The following is an 18,195-nucleotide window of genomic DNA, read 5'->3' as shown; positions in this document are numbered from 1 at the left end:
CCTTTAAGGATTGCCTTTGTGCCCTTAAAATCATCTTAATCGGGCACCCACAATTTTCTCTGGTTGTAGATAATTGATCTAACAATGGTTTAATGTATCTTTAGGTTAATTGCAAAGCTTTAAAAGCCTTGTGTTTCTAACCAATTTTTCTTGAGAAAAATAAATTTGTCAGTAACCAGGCTTTGCATGCTTTTATTTAATGGGCAAAGCACGTGTAGTAGCCACATTTCCAATCTCTTCCCTTTCATTGAAATACCTTTTGCTAATTGGCTCTTAGAGATGTCATGGACACAGAGATTAATTTCTTTTTCTCCCTGCACTAAGGATATTTACTCAATGTGCTCAATAAAATACATGAACAGTACAACTGTTTGTCTTTGTCTGTAACTGTGATAAATTCTATGGGGGTGACTTACTTTTTTCGTAACTGTATTACCTTGATTCAGCTTCATACTATGCAGGGCTTGCAAAGTGCAGAAACAATACACCAACAAGTGAAATTACATGAATAACAGCCAAATGCATGCATTCACAAAATGTTGAGATCTGCCATAAGAATAAAGAAAGATTGGCACAGACGATATAATGTGAAAATATGCTTGACCATTAATAAGAAAGCAGTGTATGAAAAAGAATCTTATGTTTATGTTAAGCAATACAATGAAGAAGAACATGCTGTGTTCATTTTAAATGCTTCAACTTGCACTTAAAGGTCTCCAGTAAATCTACAGCATCTCTGTTTTACATGGTTATTTAAGGGATACAGATGTGATCTAATAAAGTGTCATGGCTTTTTTCAGGTAGTAGGTGTGACCTTGAAGAAAAAGTGGTTCAGTCTTCCAAAAAGTGACTTGACCCCAATTTTGGTGGGTTGTTTTTCTATACAAGGAAACCATTCACTTGCATGCATAGCTGTTGCTAACATATACATATATATGTCTTTTAGATTGCTTTGTGTAGGAGTCTTAATAATGTTTGCATTTAGACGCATGTTGATAGATGTAGCAAAATATAACTTATGAATGAAATATATTAATACTATGTAATCTTTACTCAATGACCAGAATGCACCTGCACCAGTTATAGACAATAAACTGCTGATATCATGAGGAAAACTACCGTAATCATAGAGCAAGAAGACATCAGCTTTAAAAATTGGTACTTCTTTATTCATCTCAGCATGACAAGGTGCATTTGCATTAGAAAATGGTAACAGAAAAGCTGAATTGAATTCTATTGATTTTGTACTGTGGCAAATTTAATCTGCAACCTACACACAGCGGATGCAACTATTGTTGGTATGTGAATGCAGTCCATCAATTTACCAGCTGACCCATAAGACATAATGAGCATCAGCCAGCCATAGCTCAGTGATAACACTTCTTCTTCTGGCATTCATACGTATAATACACTAAAGTCAAGATGGAGAGGTTGGACAGTGAATGGCTCCTAGCATCTCTAGGGACTCACTGGGTCTACTTCCTTCCCAAGTAGGCCAAGGTCTTTAGCGTTAGATCAGCCCTGTGAATCGGGCAGCTCTCATTCTGCCCTTGAACACATTTTTGTGAAATTATGTTTCAGACCTAAGAATAGTTTCTCCTCTGTGTGTACTGTAGGAATATGTAGGTATCAAATGCTCAATGTTTTATCCCTACACTGCTTCTCATTGTGTGACAGGTGTTAAAGCAGCATTTTACAAAGAAAAAAAAAATCACTAGAATGCAAGTATTGTTTTTGACTTGTGTTGTACCAATGTAACTGCATACTGAGCAGTATGAAAAACTGGGGTTATTTGTAGAAAAAAAATTGAAAAGTGCTATTAAGTGTAAAAACAAAAAAGAAAGAATACTCAACCAACCCAATCCTGAGCCTCTCCTGTTCTGATGGTGCCTGGTCCCCTGCCACTCTCTACTTGCTACTGCAGTGATGACATCCCAACACAGGGACGTGGGACTAATGCAGCTAATCATTGTCTCGCTTCAGCCTGTGATTAGCTATAGGGGTCATATGTCCCAGTATTGGGACATCATCACTGTAGTAAGAAGGAAGTAGAGGGTGAAGGGGAACAAGGTACCTTTGACATGCTAGCGGTGGAGATTGGGTAATGTAAATATGCTTTCTTTTGTTTTTACATGATACTAATCACTTTTCAAAATTCATTTTTTCTATAGACATCCCCTTTAATTCATCATAGTGTATCTATTGAGCAGAGTATCTTCTGCATTTTATAAAGTGATAGCTGTTTATGTCATCCATACTTATAAAAATCCAAAGAGCATGTTTAATGATGTATGTGTTCACATTGCCTATGGAATATTTATACATTACAAATAAGCCTCATCTAGGAAAATTGAAAGGCTTCTATAACTTAAAGGGCTACTCCAGTGAAAACATATTTTACCTTGCCCCCCCCCCCCCCCCTAACCTGATTGCCTGTCACACTCTGGAAGTCTGTTCTGTGAATTCCAGTAATTTTCATGAGGTACATACCCCTGCGTGATGCTTGTCAGGCACCGGTCTTGAAGCTTAGATATTTTACATCTATCCCACAATGCATCAGAACAGCATTAGCTAAGGTTATACTATTCTGCCTGCTAGGAGGGTAGTTTAATTATTACCTTCTTCATTCATCTATATAAGTTACGGATCATAAGTATACAGCCAGGAGGATGAGCTGTGATCTCCTCTATTATAGCTGTGTGACAGAACCCTCTTATCATCATCAGTAACTGTCACAGAAGTGTCTGTCTCCCCTGCAGGCAGTGTCAGTGGTAAATCCATGTAACAGCATCACAAAAAATGAAAATCTGCCTAGTAAATGTATACATAACCACAAGTAGATCTGAGCTGGTCAGAACTGAGATCACATGACCAATTAAGGAAAAAGAGACTGGGAGATTCAGACAGAGAGAAATATCTAACCAAGATAAAGCTGGCTCTTTTATATATACTGGGGGGATAGCTGCATAATGAGTGAACAATTAAAATCACTGGAGTGGCTCTTTAATTTCATCTATTCACAATCAACAAAACTGTCTGTTTAAACAGAAAAATGCCACTTTAACTACAATACTGCCACACAGTGTGCTTAATGGCATGAAATTTTACCTGTATTTTCCCTGTATTTATAGCATGATCCAAGCTTAGAGAGCACTAGAGGGGATGCAATATGTTTGAATTCTTCACAGGTCACTTAGTTTTTCCGTTTATCTGGGATGTAGTACACAATTACGCAAAAAAGCATGAATCACAGTTATTCTATGCAGGTTTAATGAAGTGGTTTTTATCATAGGATTCCCATGAGTAACTGCTTGGTAAATCTAATGCATTCTTTCTTTGATGGAGGAAATTAAATACTCTATTATTTCTAACATGCATTTTTTTTTTGTCCAGAAGCATCAGCCTTGGCAGAGCAAAGATTTCTGTATTACAGCATGTGCAATTTAATGCCAATAACTTTGACTATTTGTCTTGCTTCATGCCTTCTTTACAATATCGTTTTTATAAAACACATAGAAATCACTGCTGCTGAATTTAGACATGGAATTTATGAAGTAATGACAGTGATATGGTGAAGTGGTTGAAAGTCTAAGACATTGTATATGTGGAAACTGGGACTGCACTAAAACTAAGTGCAGTTAGTTAATAAGTGAAGCATGCCCAATGACCAATCACCCCGAAAGTTAACCGAAACCCTGATGATTTCATATCTCCAAGGGACAGAATGTAATTTGGGTTTGGATATTTTAAGCATAATATGCTGTGAAGGGCTAAACACAAATGGTGAAAAAAGTTGCTATAAAACAGTCTGTGCCCACTGAAAACTTTTAATTTACCATGGACATCCATCCATGTTTGTGTTTAGATTTTGGAATAGCTTTATTAAGCGGTACAAAATATTTCGATGTACAGTATTTCATGTCATTGTGCATCACTCTTAATATTTGTACATGTCTACTTACTTATTACTCCAGGACTTATTATGAGAAGGTTAAAGAGTTGCCTAGTTTAGAAAACACAGTTTCATATACCCTATTAGGAAATGAAGATTTAATAGATGGGGCCCCTATCTCTCGGACAAGATGGAGAGTAGTTGTAAAGAGTGCCTTCTGTTTTAGAGGAGCTTAGACATTACACAGATGTGAATGGGCACAGTGTAGTACTCGATTTCACCTGTGGTGTCGCTGTAGCCAAATTTAACATTTACTGCCAGGCTTCTCCCCAGATTATAGCTGACCACTGGAGTCCCAGCAGGAGACGCTTTGTGATCAACTCATTATTCAGGGAACCTTCTAAGGGCCCTTTTACACTAGACGACAATCATTCATATTCTCTCTAGATCACGGGAATCTAAATGATAATTGTTCAGTGCAAATACTGCCAGCGACCAAACAACAGATGGACATTCATTCGCTTATTGTTCGTTGTTCAATGTCTGCTGGCTTGTGTAAACAGGCAGTTGTTTATGAACGACTGCCTGTTTACTATTAATGGAGTCAGGCAGGCAGTTAGAAGCGATCTCTGGCTGCTCTACCTCCATTCACTGAGCAATCATCCCTCAGTCATCGTGATTACTGCTGGGACGGCTGTCAGACATTTAAGTGTCCATGTAAAAGGACTCTAAAAGTAGGGATCTTCCAGTTTTAGTTGAAACTATTTAATGATTAAAGAAGGTCACTGGCAGAGATGCATGCATCCTGACTGTTCCTCTTCTGCCCCACTTCAATGCTGGGATATTAAAAAAAAAAAAAATCCTCAATCTTGTTTTCCTCTCATTGACACTGGGAGTTAATATATTGGCAGTATATGTCAATACACATGACCAACCTTTCAGCATAGCAGTTGACACTACCAAATCTCCATGATTGGCGAAGCTAAATGAATAATTCTAATAGAAAACTGAGGTTTTTTTTCTTTCAGGAAAAACAATTCCACACAAATAGAAATAGAAGCATACCCACTAATCATATTATACATTGCTAGTGAAGGCTGGAAAATGAACTTACTGGTTATAGTGGAAAACACTACTAATTTCTGTCTACGCTAGTTACATCAAAGAAACTAAAATGAATGTCATGTATGCAGTCTTAAAAAGTAGTTGCAATCAATCACTTTCATTTATTGTTTAACCTGCACTATAATGTTTCCCTGAAAATAAGACCTACCCCGGAAATAAGCCCTAGTACGAATTTAAAATAGTGTCCAGGCAGCTATACATACAAAAATAAATATTTTGGAGCAAAAATTTATATAAGACACTGTCTTATTTTTCAGGGGAAACAGTAGTAACATGGTTGCTGTGTGCAGGACTATCAATTTTTGTCTACTCTGTCTTCATACACAAGGACTACAGATGAGCGAGCACGCTCGGATAAGGCAGTTACTCAAGCGAGCCTTGCTCTTCTCGAGTAACTGCATTCTCATCCGAGCAGGCTCGTGGGGGGAGAGAGAGAGATCTCTCTCACTCTCCCCTTCCTCCCCCCCCCCCCCCCCCCGCCGCCCCCGAGCCTGCCCAGACAAAAATGCAGTTATGTGAGAAGAGCGATGCTCGCTCGAGTAACTGCCTTATCCGAGCGTGCTCACTCATATCTAGCAATGACCAATATGTACTAATGTGCAATAGGAGTTTTTTTTTACTATATTAATTACTCCGTCGGATTTATCAAGTAGATTAGCTGCTCTAACCCCTTGTGATCTGCTGGGAAAACTGATTTTGGACAAAAGAGTATCACATTGCACTCAATATAGTATCAAATTACTGGGGGATTGTTTAATACTAGAACGCAGTGGTCCAACTGAGGGTTCTTTACAGTAGCTCTCCTCTTTAGCTCATAGAGGTAGATATCAAGTGGTACACCCCCTCGATGATGTTTATATGCCCTAATAAATCATGGAGATATAGGTTGTACTGTTGAGATGACTTTTTTTATGGATGGACAATTTTGCAGCCCTAGATAGGTATTCTCTTTCCCAATACACAGACTTTCATAACCCCAGACTTAACCAAATCTACAGCCACCAATCAGGTTGCTGCTTTAAAAAAACTGGATTAAAAAAAAAAAAAGTGGCTGCAAACACTATTTGTATTTATGCATAATGACTATTCTATATATTGATGGTTCTCTAAATGTTATGTGTTCCTCTGTCAGCTTGAAATCATTCAACATACCACTGCCATTAGCTCATTGTGTTTTTTACTCTATTTGGGGCTAATGGGATTTGCTTTGGGGAATTTCTGCCAAGATCGCATTTTCCTGACACAAGACATTGTTGATTTCACTATTGTAGGGGAAAAGCGCCAGGGCAGCAGATAAGGCTGTTGCCATGGTGATGAAGGAGATACCGAGGCAGCCGTCTGCAGAGGAAAAGCCCCTCCTCACTATGACCTCACAGGTGGGCGCCACCAGGATTTCAAGAAACTGACACATGCAGATGGCTCTTGCAGAACAATCTAAGTGCTAATCTTTTATAAAAAATGCATCTACAGTCCTCTGTGTTCTGAATGTCTCCACTAGTTATCCTCTACTATATGAAAATGAATAATGATATATCAAAGGATGACAAAAATACTGAATGAATGAACTATGCACTTCTGGGCACAAGATGCATATGTCAGTTTTACAGTACCATTTTCTTATGAATTAATTTTGTGACTTTTTGGTGCGACTACATTTAACTGATTTACCTAGTTGGAGAGTCTAGGAGATCATTTAAATGATGTGTTGTGATGTTTGTGATGGCGTGTTGTGTGTAGGGCTCCCATAATTCAAAGAAATACATTTTGGGAGACAAATATCCTGGCATTTGTTCAGGCCTGAAAACATGTCCCCAACCGGCTCTTGGTACCCCTATTGGTTTTAGTTGTATAAGTTAATTAAGACTTTCAAGAAGTATTAAGGGATAAAGTGGTGGGACAAATGGAGACATGGGAGCCCTAAGTAGGCTTTATGTGAATATTGTGTATGCTATTTTTCAGTTGATCAATGTGAAATGAAATGATTTCTCTTTCTATACATAAACTAATATAAATCTATGCCAAAGTTTATGCTAGCTGCAATTTCTTAAAGTAATATTCTCAATAGTTCGATTGAAAATTGTATTTCATATGAGTAATCTGACTCGTACTATTATTCATCTCACAATTCAAAATCAAACTGTTCTGATGAAATACATTCAAAATCCCTTGGCAGGGTATATATTTAATGAGCAAAACATCCACTAAGTGTTCTTCTTCACTCATTGACTTTTAAAGCGCCTACTTTCTCAATATTGTGGTTCCCAAATATCCAGTGGATCAATTAAAATTGTATATATAGTACAATTGTCTTTATTGATTACAAAAAGGTGATCTGATCTCCTTTTCTAATTTCTTTGTCCAAATAGTACATTAAATTGCTGAAATAAGTCTGTTGCTAGAGTGAGGATTGATTGCCTTCATCTGCTTATGACCTAGGAACTATTCAAGGGGTTTTCCAAGATTATTTAAATTCTACAAGGGACAAATAAGTGGATAAAAGAAAGAAAAAAAATGTACTGACCTCTTTAATGTCTCCAAGACTGCCGCTTCCATCTGGTCCGGAAAGTTTCTCCAGCAGTTGTGCTGTTCATCATTCATGTGACTTTATAGTCAATTATTGGCCTCAGTGGTCATGTGAATGATAAATGGTACGCGACTACTGCAGAAATGTCTGGGACCAGAACGGGGAAAACACAGCAGCTGCACTCAACTGACAGGACATTCAATGGGCAAGTCCTGCTTAGTTTTTATTTTAGTGCATTCCCTGCCCTTACCAACTAGATGTCCTGTAAAACCATTTTAACAATATCTCTCATTTCCTAGGTATGCGTTCTAAGTAGAGATGAGCGGGCATACTCGCTAAGGGCAATTGCTCAATCGAGCATTGCCCTTAGCGAGTACCTGCCCGCTCGGGAGCAAAGATTCGGCTGCCGGTGGTGGGCGGGGAGCGGCGTGGGAGAGCGGGGAGGAACGGAGTAGAGATCTCTCTCTCCCTCTCCCCCCCCCCCGCTTCCCCCCTGCTCATGGGCGCAACTCACCTATCACCTGCGCCGACCGCCGAACCTTTTCTTCCGAGCAATTGTCCTTAGCGAGTATGCTCGCTCATCTCTAGTTCTAAGCATTACAGGGCACTTAGCAGCTTAGGGTCTCTCTATGTTCTTAAGTTAGATTGATTATACACAGACATTACATTGCAGTCTACAAGTGGTACCAAAACCCATATCATTTATAATAGTGGAGAAAAAGTACATATGGTTCATTGTGCATGCATGTCCTTGTATTTTTAGCAGTCTCTCGTACAAAACATTACCAGAATATATTGTCTATGTATTAATCTGAATTTAAAACAAGCAGGAGTTCTGCCTCCTTTTCATTTTAAATACTTTGACACAATTAAAAAAGTTGTTTGCAATGGTGGACATAGGCTTTAGCATCTCGAATTATCAAGACATTACACTTATATTACAAATATCTTATATTTGTCACATTTTAAGAAAAGTGGTTTTTGAGATGAGTTTCTCTTTTCAGTTGAGCGATGTGTAATTAATGAGATTGTCCATATGGCTGTTGGATTAGCTGTCAGTGAATTGCATTGAATTCGACATTATAGTCAGTGAGAACATGAATTTTGTGTCTATATCTCAGTAAATATAATATAAGAATCTATAGTAAGCGGATCTTAATATACTGATGGATCCAATTTCAAATTACAGATACAGCAAAATTTAACAGAACTTTTAACTCCCTATTAGAGATGAGCGAGTATACTCGGTAAGGCACATTACTTGAGCAAGTAGTGCTTTATCCGAGTATCTCCCCGCTCATCTCTAAAGATTTGGCGGCCGGCGGGGGACGGGGAGCAGCGGGGGAGAGCGGGGAGGAACAGAGGAGAGATCTCTCTCACCCCCCAGCTCCCCTGCGCAACTCACCTGTCACCCGCGACGGCCCCCGAATCTTTAGAGACGAGCGGGGAGATACTCGTATAAGGCACTACTTGCTCGAGTAACGTGCCTTAGTGAGTATACTCCCTCATCTCTACTCCCTATGATAACTTTCTGTGCCACAATTTGTTTAGCCTTTCCATTACTTTACTATGATTTTTGCTGTGCAAAGATAAGATAATCATAGTTGTTGAACTGCTTAAGATGAGATTACTGCAGAAAGTTATCACAAACAAGTTAAACGTAGCTACATCTGCATCATTGATCTACCTAAAGTGATCTTTGTCATAAATGTTCATTGCTGTTTGTTTTTGTATTTTTGTAACGTACTTCATTACATTTTATAGCTGCTTAGCATAAAGGTAAATCTTCATAATTCCTATTATATTGCAGACATTTTCCAGCACTAAAGTATTCACGACCTATCATAACAGGATTCATTGCAGGAGTTACTGCAGATGATAACTATTTAAACCAAACAATAGTGACTGTTGGAGTGTAGAAAAGTGTGCTTGATTTCAAGTGTGTGTGACTTAAAATCAGGGGAATCTCTACTTATTTTGATTGGTATTTATTTGTGTTTTGCATCAAGTGATAGTGGTCTTATAGCTTATACATTGTAGCTATATTTGTATTTCCTATAGTTTAATGCATTGTGCTGAGGGAGTATATTGGGGGATTACATTGATATATGTAAAAACACATATATTGTTACATTGAAAAAAGACATACCTTGGTAGTGTATTCAATCTCCAGTGTACTGCACAAGTGATTAATTAAGGGTTGGGTTACCTAAGTAAGGTATGATATATTGCACCTGCAGAACCTGCTGGGTCCTTTTCAAGCAGAGGATTCATTGCTGGAGTTACTACTATTGCTAGCTTTTTTGAACCATACAACAAAACAGCTATTGGAATGCAGTGATGTCCTCTTGATTTCAACTGTGGTTGTTTTAAGTGTGTGTGACTTAAAATTGGGTGCCTTTAAAGTCAGGAGACGTTAGAAAGGAGTCAATTGCTGTACATCTATTTACTGATATTTTTAACTTGTATAAATTACTTGATTTTAATCTTTACTATGCCCATTTAGAATGTGCTCCAAAATTGACAATGTTGTCCAGTGTACATCTTGTGCCATGTATGCAGTCCTTAAATAGTCATTTGAAGGGTGTATACTGCTGTATGAAATTTGAGCACATTGCACATTTTGAAGCTCAGTTCCTGGATCTAATTGTGGAGCTTGCAACATTGAAAGTCATTGGTAACCCGAAAAGAGTTTACTTCCCACTGAGCAGACTCTTGCTGGTACAGATGTGGGGCTAGATGGTAGTCTTGGAGTGCTGGATTATCAGGCAGCTTGCTGAGTAACAGTTAGAAGGAGTGCTAGAGACAAAAGCTAGTAACAAACTGGCACACCCCCAACAAGTTTGCAAAGTTAGCAGATGAGGGAAATGCTATTACAGGGTTAGCATTGCTGAAGCATGACCTGCGCTCTGACTGCCAAGGGCATATCTGTTCCAGTAAGAAGGGAAATAGTAGCACAGGGAAGGCTAGACAGGTCTGTTGTCTTCCTGTCGAGTTTGACACTTCACAGATCGGGTTGACAGATTACTGGGAGGGACTGGTGAGGAATTTAGGTTCCTCAAGAACTGGACTAACTTTGCTGTTGACTACAGGTTCCACTGTAGGAATAAGCTGCATCTCAAGGGGGAGGATGCAGCTGTGTTGGGGGAGAAAATGGCTGGAATATTGGAGGAGTGCTTAAAGTAGGGACTGGGGGTTAAAAGAGCAACCAGTTAGATAGAGGGAAAGATAGTATAGACACTAAATGCTTTACAAAAAGATGCAACATCCAATCACAACAAGGTAATTATTGTGGGTGACTTTAACTATCTGAATAAAAACTGGGAAGCTTAAACACATGGATCTAATAAGGAAATGAGCTTATGTCAATAACTAAAGATAATTTCCCAACTTGTGTAGGATGCAACTAGAGGGGCAGCCATTTTGGACTTAATACTAACCAATAGACCTGACAGATTAGCAGGATAATATAATTAATTTCCACTTGTCTTACAAAAAGGAGTCTTAATGGGGAGCTACAAAAATACTAAACTTTAGGAAGGCAAAGTTTGATTAGCTCAGAGATGCTCCTAACCTTATTGACTGGGACAATGTCCTCAAAAATAAGAGTGCAGACAATAAATTGGACATGTTTAAAACCTCTTAAATACTCACTGTGAGTAGTTCATATCTTGCAGAAAAAAAGAAACGTGGAAACTACAGCCTGGTAAGCCTAACTTTTATTGTGGGTAAAATGTTTGAAGGGTTTCCAAAATATGTTATTATGTTGTACATGAAAATAATGAAAATAGCTCCATAGCTCCATATCAGCATGGGTTTATGAGGGGTCTCACCTGACAAACCAATATGATTAGCTTCTACAGTAAGTTCTAGACTGGACTGGGAAGAGTTATTAGATCTTCTATATATTGATATTTCCTAAGTATTTTCCTAAGCATTTTATACTGTGCCGCATAAAAGGTTGGTACATAAAATGAGAATGCTTGGTCCGGGGAAGAATGTGTATAAGTGGGTAAGCAGTGATAGAAAGCAGAGGGTGGTTATTTATGGAATACACTCTGAGTCATCATTACTAGTGTGGTACCAGAGGGGTCAGTTTTGAGGCCTATTCTCTTTAAAATACTTATTAACAACATTGTGGAGGAATTGTATCAATATTTGCAGATGATACAAAACTATGTCAAATACTTAACACAAGAGATGACAGAATACAGTTGCAAGTTGATCTGGATGAGTTGGGGGCTTGAGCAGAAAAGTGGCAAATGAGGCTTAACACTCATAAACATAAGAGTATGCACATGGGCAGGGGAAATATATGTCACCATTACACACTAAATTGGAAACCACTGGGTAAAACTAACATGGAAAAGGACTTGGGGAATTTAGGTAACTATAAACTTCACTGGAGCAACCAATGTCAGGCAGCTGCTGCCAAGGCAAATGGGATCATGAGGTACATCAAAAGAGGTGTAGTGGCGCAAAATGAGAACATTGTTCTTCCTCTTTACAAATCACTGATCAAATTACAAATAGAATATTGTGTACAGTTTTGGGCACCGGTACTCAAGAAGGACATATGAGAGCTTAAGTGGGTTCAAAGACAGGCAACTAAAGTAATAAATGGAATGAGCTGAATGCAATATCCAGAGAGGTTATCAAAATTGGGATTATTTTGTTTAGAAAAAAGACTGTTATGGGGCGACCGAATAGCTATGTGAAATTATGTCTGGGGACAATACAGAGATCTCTCCCAGGATCTATTTATTCCCAGGACTGTGACTGTAAAAAGGGAACTTGCTCTCTGTCTAGAAGAAAGAAGGTTTATACACCAACATAGAAGGGGGTTCTTTACTGTAAAAGCAGTGAGGCTATGGAACTCTCTGCCCAAAGATATAGTGATGACAAACTCACTAGAAGAGTTTAGCAGTGGCCTGGAGACCTTTCAAGAGTGTAATAATATATAGTGACTGATTACTTCAGAGAGGTTGTTGATTTTGTTACTATGTTATGTTACTAACCAGAGCATAGATCATCAATAGTTAATTAGCGTAGGTCCACTGTTTGGGATCTCCGCTGTTCAGTCTGATGTTCAGACATGTGACTGTGCCTGGTACGGACTGAAGTGACAGCAGCACTCACCTGAGTGCTGCTGTCACATCCATCACTTATCGTCAGGGATCCTGAGCAACGTACCCCGTAGATCAACTATAGATGGCATATCCTGAAGATAGATCATCAATGGTTTAGTGCTGGGAAACAACTTAAGGCGGATATATTTTGCTATTTGCTATGTGAAAACATTCATAGCCAATCAATCACACACTTTGCACTTTAGTATATAGTAATTACAATTTATTTGGTAACCTGAAAAACCAAAAGAGTTTGTATAATTTAAAGGGCTTGTGTTTAAGTGAAGGTTTCTGTTATAATGTAACCATGACTGTGATACCTTTCTGTGACAAGTTATCTTGTCTTAAGCCTTAGAAAAGCTATTATCTTAACATAACAAAACACATTGTAAATTTATGGAAAGGGCAACTAAACTGTGGCTCAGAAAGTTATCTTTAAGGGGGTTTCTAGTAAAATACTATTGATGACCTATCATCATGACAGATTATCAATAGTTGATTGGCCCGGGGTCCACAGCTCAGGCCCCCGACCGATCAGCTGAGCGGGCATGTTGTCAGCACCGCAGTAACACAGAGGTCAGAGCGAAAGCCTCCGCGTCAACCTCTATGTAGTGGTCGGCGCTTGTAACTGCAGGCACGGCTCTCATTGATATCAATGAGAGCCGTGCCTGTAGTTACAAGTGCCAGCCACTATACAGATATCAGCGCGGAGGCTTCTGCTCTGACCTTTGTGTATTTAAAGCGGACGTCTTTGCGCCGACCTCACATGTAGTGGCCGACACTTTTAACTGCAGACACGGCTCTCATTGATATCATTGAGTCTTCCACTCCAACCTCTGTGTTATTGTAGCGCTGACAACATGCGCCCACTCAGCTGATCAGTTTGGGCCCCAAATTGTGGACTCCGGGCAATCAACTATTGATGACCTATCCTGATGATATTGGAATACCATTGGAATACCCCTTTAACATATTGAGAGTCAAGTTACATTTGGCTGCATCTCTAGCTGTGAACAAGTCTCTACGCTGGAGCTTGAATGTCTACAACTGATCAACATTGCATGTGTAGTCACATGACAGATTAATGTCAAAAATGAAAGTCATTAACTTATGTATTGTAAGACAGCTGGACAGGTACAAAATCACTAAGAAATGTTCATGAGAACCCATTTGGTTAAGAAACATGGATGGAATACTTTTAATACATTCTCAAGTGCTAATTAAGGTCTGATCCACATATATATTCATCTTAGACATCTTCACTGAATTCTCCTTAGTCTTACTGAGTATCTTTTTCTTTTTGTGAGATATTTTTCAGCTAATGTAATCCACGGATATAACAGAGAATAAGACATCACCTCAGTTTAGAACATTTGGTCTGTAATGCATGTCTCAGAGTCAAGTCTAATTGCAGATAATGGAATCTTGAAGTTTGTACGCAGAGCAGGTGGTTGTGAGATGACATGACAGTGCATCATAATTATCAAGAAGAGAACCTGCAGTGGATATTAGAGAACTGTAGAATATAACTGCCAAATAGTTAGTATTTATTATGTTTTCTTAGTTTTTTTAATTGTGACAAACATTTGGTAGCTAGTCTTGAATATTGTACCTTAGTGAATAAATTGCCCCAGTTCAGCTCTAATTAGGATTATTGCATACATACCAGTTTGTCCCTTGTTTTCATTGCAGTCCCCCTTTAATACATTTGGTTTATTACATTATGCTTCTATTTGTACCCCTTAGTTACACATCTACAATTTCAGCTGCCCTAAGCATATTAGGGGAGATGTATCATTTCTAGCTTTCGTAAAAAGGGGAGCAATTGTGCAAAACAAGCATTTTAGCTCAAAGTTTTAGGGCCCCTTTGGAAAATAAAAGCAACAACTTGATTAGTTGCTACAAACAATTGGTCCCTTTTTTTTCCTTTTCATGTAAATGCCATGAACTAAAATGTCAGTACATCTGGGTTAACCTTGTGGAAGATAGGAGCATTTTTAGATGAAAGCTCGTTTATCCCCAGCACCAATTGATTTAGTCCCGCAGTTTACAGATACCTGGGTTTATATAAAATGATTATAAATCAAGATACCAAATAGAACAGTATTAGGTCTCACTCAGACAGGCGTTTTTTGCTGCGCATGTCATTTGCGTTTGCGATCAGCATCTATTAGAACCAATGCTTTTCAATGGCAGCAGTCACATGTCCGTTTTTTACCTGTGCACAAAAATGCGCACCAGTAAATATAGGGCAGCACAGCAGATTTTAAAACGCAAATAACTACAGCATTCAGGATTTTTGGGATGTGCAACCCGGCCCCATTGACATACAGAAAAGTTTGCGATCCTCTGCTACAGCTGCTCTAACAGTAAAAAAAAAAACCTTCTATGTTGGTGATGAACCCTTCTTTCCTCTAGACATAGAGGGCCTCCCCTTGTTACATCACAGTCCTGGGTATAAACAGATGATAGGAGAGATCTCTGTACTGCCCCCTGATATATTTATATATAGTTATTAGGTCGCCCCTCAGTCGTCTTTTTCCTAAACTAATTAACGCTAGTTTTGATAATCTGTTTGGGTATTGTAGTCTATTTATTACTTTATTTGAGCGGACTCTTGCCCAAAACTGTACACAGTATTCCACATGCGGGTTTTACCATGTGCACCTCTTCCCTCTTCCTGGATTTGCTTAGACAGCAGCTATCTGACCCTGGTTGCTCCAGAAAATATATTTTTCATGTTATTTACATTGCATGGTGAACGCCTTGATAAAAAATGTGGCAAGATTGCAGTTTTTTTTAATTCCCCCCCCCCCCCCAAAAAAAGGTTTTGATACATTATATACTGTATATCTCAAAATGGTGCAATTACAAAAATGAAACTTGCCCCACAAAGAAAAAGGCCTTATAACAATGGGAAAAAAAATTCAAGTTATAGCTAGAGTGGAACAAAAAAACTTTTAACTATAAAGCAAGGCACTCTTCAATTTTTCTACTTTTAACAAACCTTTGGGGCAGAGTTGCAGGTTCTTATGGCTACGACAAGGTTGGGCTCAAAGAACATGAATTTTCAGACTTTTTGCTAATGACCTTTGCTAAAGAAAAATAACTGTTGCTTCAAGTCATGGAAGCAAATTGCAAGGCTGTTCCAACCCAGATTACCAAGAAGTCTGCTGTCAAGTCCTTAAGCACTGACTGATGAGTATTTGTGTCGGAATTTTGACTATTTTCATATATTTGGGATTATTTTTGTAGGAACAGCACAAATGTGTAGATTGTCGGGACAAATGCCATTGTCAATACTTAATGTTTTAAAATATAGTGGGTCCATTGCAGAAGCAAATAGTTAATATTCTTGTGTAAGTGAACATCTTGCGCCATTTCTCATAATATACATTAGTTTGGACCTCCATCTTGCAGTTGGATTTTAAAGTTAAAACTTTACCCATACATTACTATTAGCAGGTATAACAAATTGGGAAGGTGTCTTGCTGTATAGCTGCCACTTTACTTGTTGCCATATCTCTATGGGCCACCCTAGTTATAGCTCTTGGAATGTGAGGACAAAAAAAAACTGACGGACTTGCTTGGTCATTAAGGCTCAAATAGGCTGATTAGTAAGGGTAAAAGTTGGCATTCTAGATGCAGAAAGTGATATATCATTTACAGTGTATATTTAGATGCAAATGTCAGCTTAGCTGCAATTATACAAGTTTCAGACATATGAAGCAATTCACGTGGTTTATGCATTCATAGAATTCTAATTCATGCTTCGTAAAACATTCATGAACCGCTAGTGAAAAATTGTTGGTAAATTGACATTTCATTTCTTTATTTTTGTTTCTCATTAAATAGATGTGAATGGTTTGCTGATTCTACCATATTCTGTACATTTGCACATGATGCATTGTGAAGTACGTTGATGGATTGAATTTCTTACGATTGGAGTAAGATAATATAATATTAGAGCTTTTTTCAATTGGGTCCAAATACTAATTTGCCCATTGTGGGGACAATGAATTGTTTAGTGAAATGCAGTAGGAGATAGGGACCATGACATGCTTAAACAGGAGCAGGAACCAGTAGCAGGAGTTTGAAGCTTATTAAAAAGGGCAATGTGTTTCAATGCCATAATGGAACCTTCATCGTGCCTTCAAAAGACTATTAATTGTTTATGGCATATAGTGCTTAATTCCTTTTTTTTTCCAAACTTCTAGTCTGTGATGATGTGCTGCTAAAAAGCAGTTCTTGCAGATTGGTTTGCTAGGACCATTGGAATACATTGTTATGTTTATAGAAGTAATGTGGATTGGGATGCTATACTGTATGCTTGTAGTAAGTAACCGAATCGGAATACTCAGAATGGCATTTTACAAAATTCCCCAGTTTAATGCTTCATGAACATCTATAAAGTACTGGATCAAGCACACAAGAAACACTGTTGTATAAAGTAAGACTACTAGGTTCCAGGAAATATGGCAGAAGCTATAACTGAGCCTCTGGCGTAGATAGCAGTGCATTGTGGGAGCTTAGATGAGAGTTGCACAGTCACAGCTAAGGTCAGGTCAGGTCACATGTCATGGAAAATGAGCTAAACTACTGTCTAACACTGCCAGCAAAATTTTTCAAAATTGGGTTCAACAAATAGGCTTAAGGCCCATTTACACGCAAAGATAATCGTTCAAAAGATAGGTTTTGACTGATTATTTTGCATAAACTGCTAATGCACACTAATGTCCATTAGCAGCTTATCACCTTCATTTGCATGTAAATGAGCCTCCAGGAGCTGTATGCAGAGAACAGCAGGTGGCCTGTTCTCTGCATTCAGCTCCTTTGTTCTGCAGTGGGGCTGCAAGCTGAATACAGTGCAATCAGGGCTCCCTTGAAGAATACAGCACCATGCACAGCAAACACAGCGTGTGTTATCTTCTTTCCGGCCGAAGAATGGATTTTTATGCTCACCTAAAAATGACCGTTCGGCCGAAGAGTGAAAGATGAAAACATTTACACACATGGATTTTCCCTCAAATGATGGCTTTTGAGCGAATTTTGAGAGATAACCGTTGCGTGTAAATGGGCCTTTAGTGTACACTCAAGTGATTATTGATTGTATTTGTCAGGCTGCAAGGGCACATATACTATATACAATGGAAAAATGTCTTGTGGTCTGCACAATTTGGTCAATGGGCAGCCCTTTCGAAATTTTTACTTACATGCACATTCTACATTGCATCATGCAATGGGTTGGGACATTTAGCAGCATACGTTTTATATGTTAATGTACAGCATGAGCTGCTAGATACATCCCATTAAAAAATCAGGGTTTTGGCAGCAACACTTCATTAAAAGTAGCTTGATTCCTGCAAGTCAAAAATAATTAGCTGCTCTTTATTGATGGGGATTGTGAATATGTAAAATTCAGAACCAATTAGCTACTATCAGAAAAATGAGTAGCATCATCCTTTTTCTGATAACAGCTCGGTGTGCTGTAAAAGCGTATCTATTTTAATCAGCGGCACATATAA

The 18,195-nt window shown here is 38.5% G+C and overlaps 1 protein-coding gene across 2 annotated transcripts in view; it reads left to right on the top strand.

Moving 5' to 3' along the window:
- The first annotated feature begins 820 nt into the window (after positions 1-820).
- PEX5L (peroxisomal biogenesis factor 5 like) overlaps positions 821-18,195 on the top strand; it is a 94,968-nt gene continuing 77,593 nt past the window's right edge. For both annotated transcript variants that reach the window (XM_066590086.1, XM_066590078.1), the window contains exons 1-2: positions 821-866; positions 6,289-6,393. In XM_066590086.1, the coding sequence (XP_066446183.1) occupies positions 6,325-6,393 (69 nt within the window). In that variant the 5' untranslated portion in view covers positions 821-866; positions 6,289-6,324. The remainder of the gene's footprint in view (positions 867-6,288; positions 6,394-18,195) is intronic.

The sequence above is a fragment of the Eleutherodactylus coqui genome, chromosome 1, assembly GCF_035609145.1.
Source record: "Eleutherodactylus coqui strain aEleCoq1 chromosome 1, aEleCoq1.hap1, whole genome shotgun sequence".
In the NCBI taxonomy this organism is placed as follows: domain Eukaryota; kingdom Metazoa; phylum Chordata; class Amphibia; order Anura; family Eleutherodactylidae; genus Eleutherodactylus; species Eleutherodactylus coqui.
The sequence above is the reverse complement of the archived record's forward strand: the minus strand, read 5'-3'. Positions and strand labels throughout refer to the sequence as shown.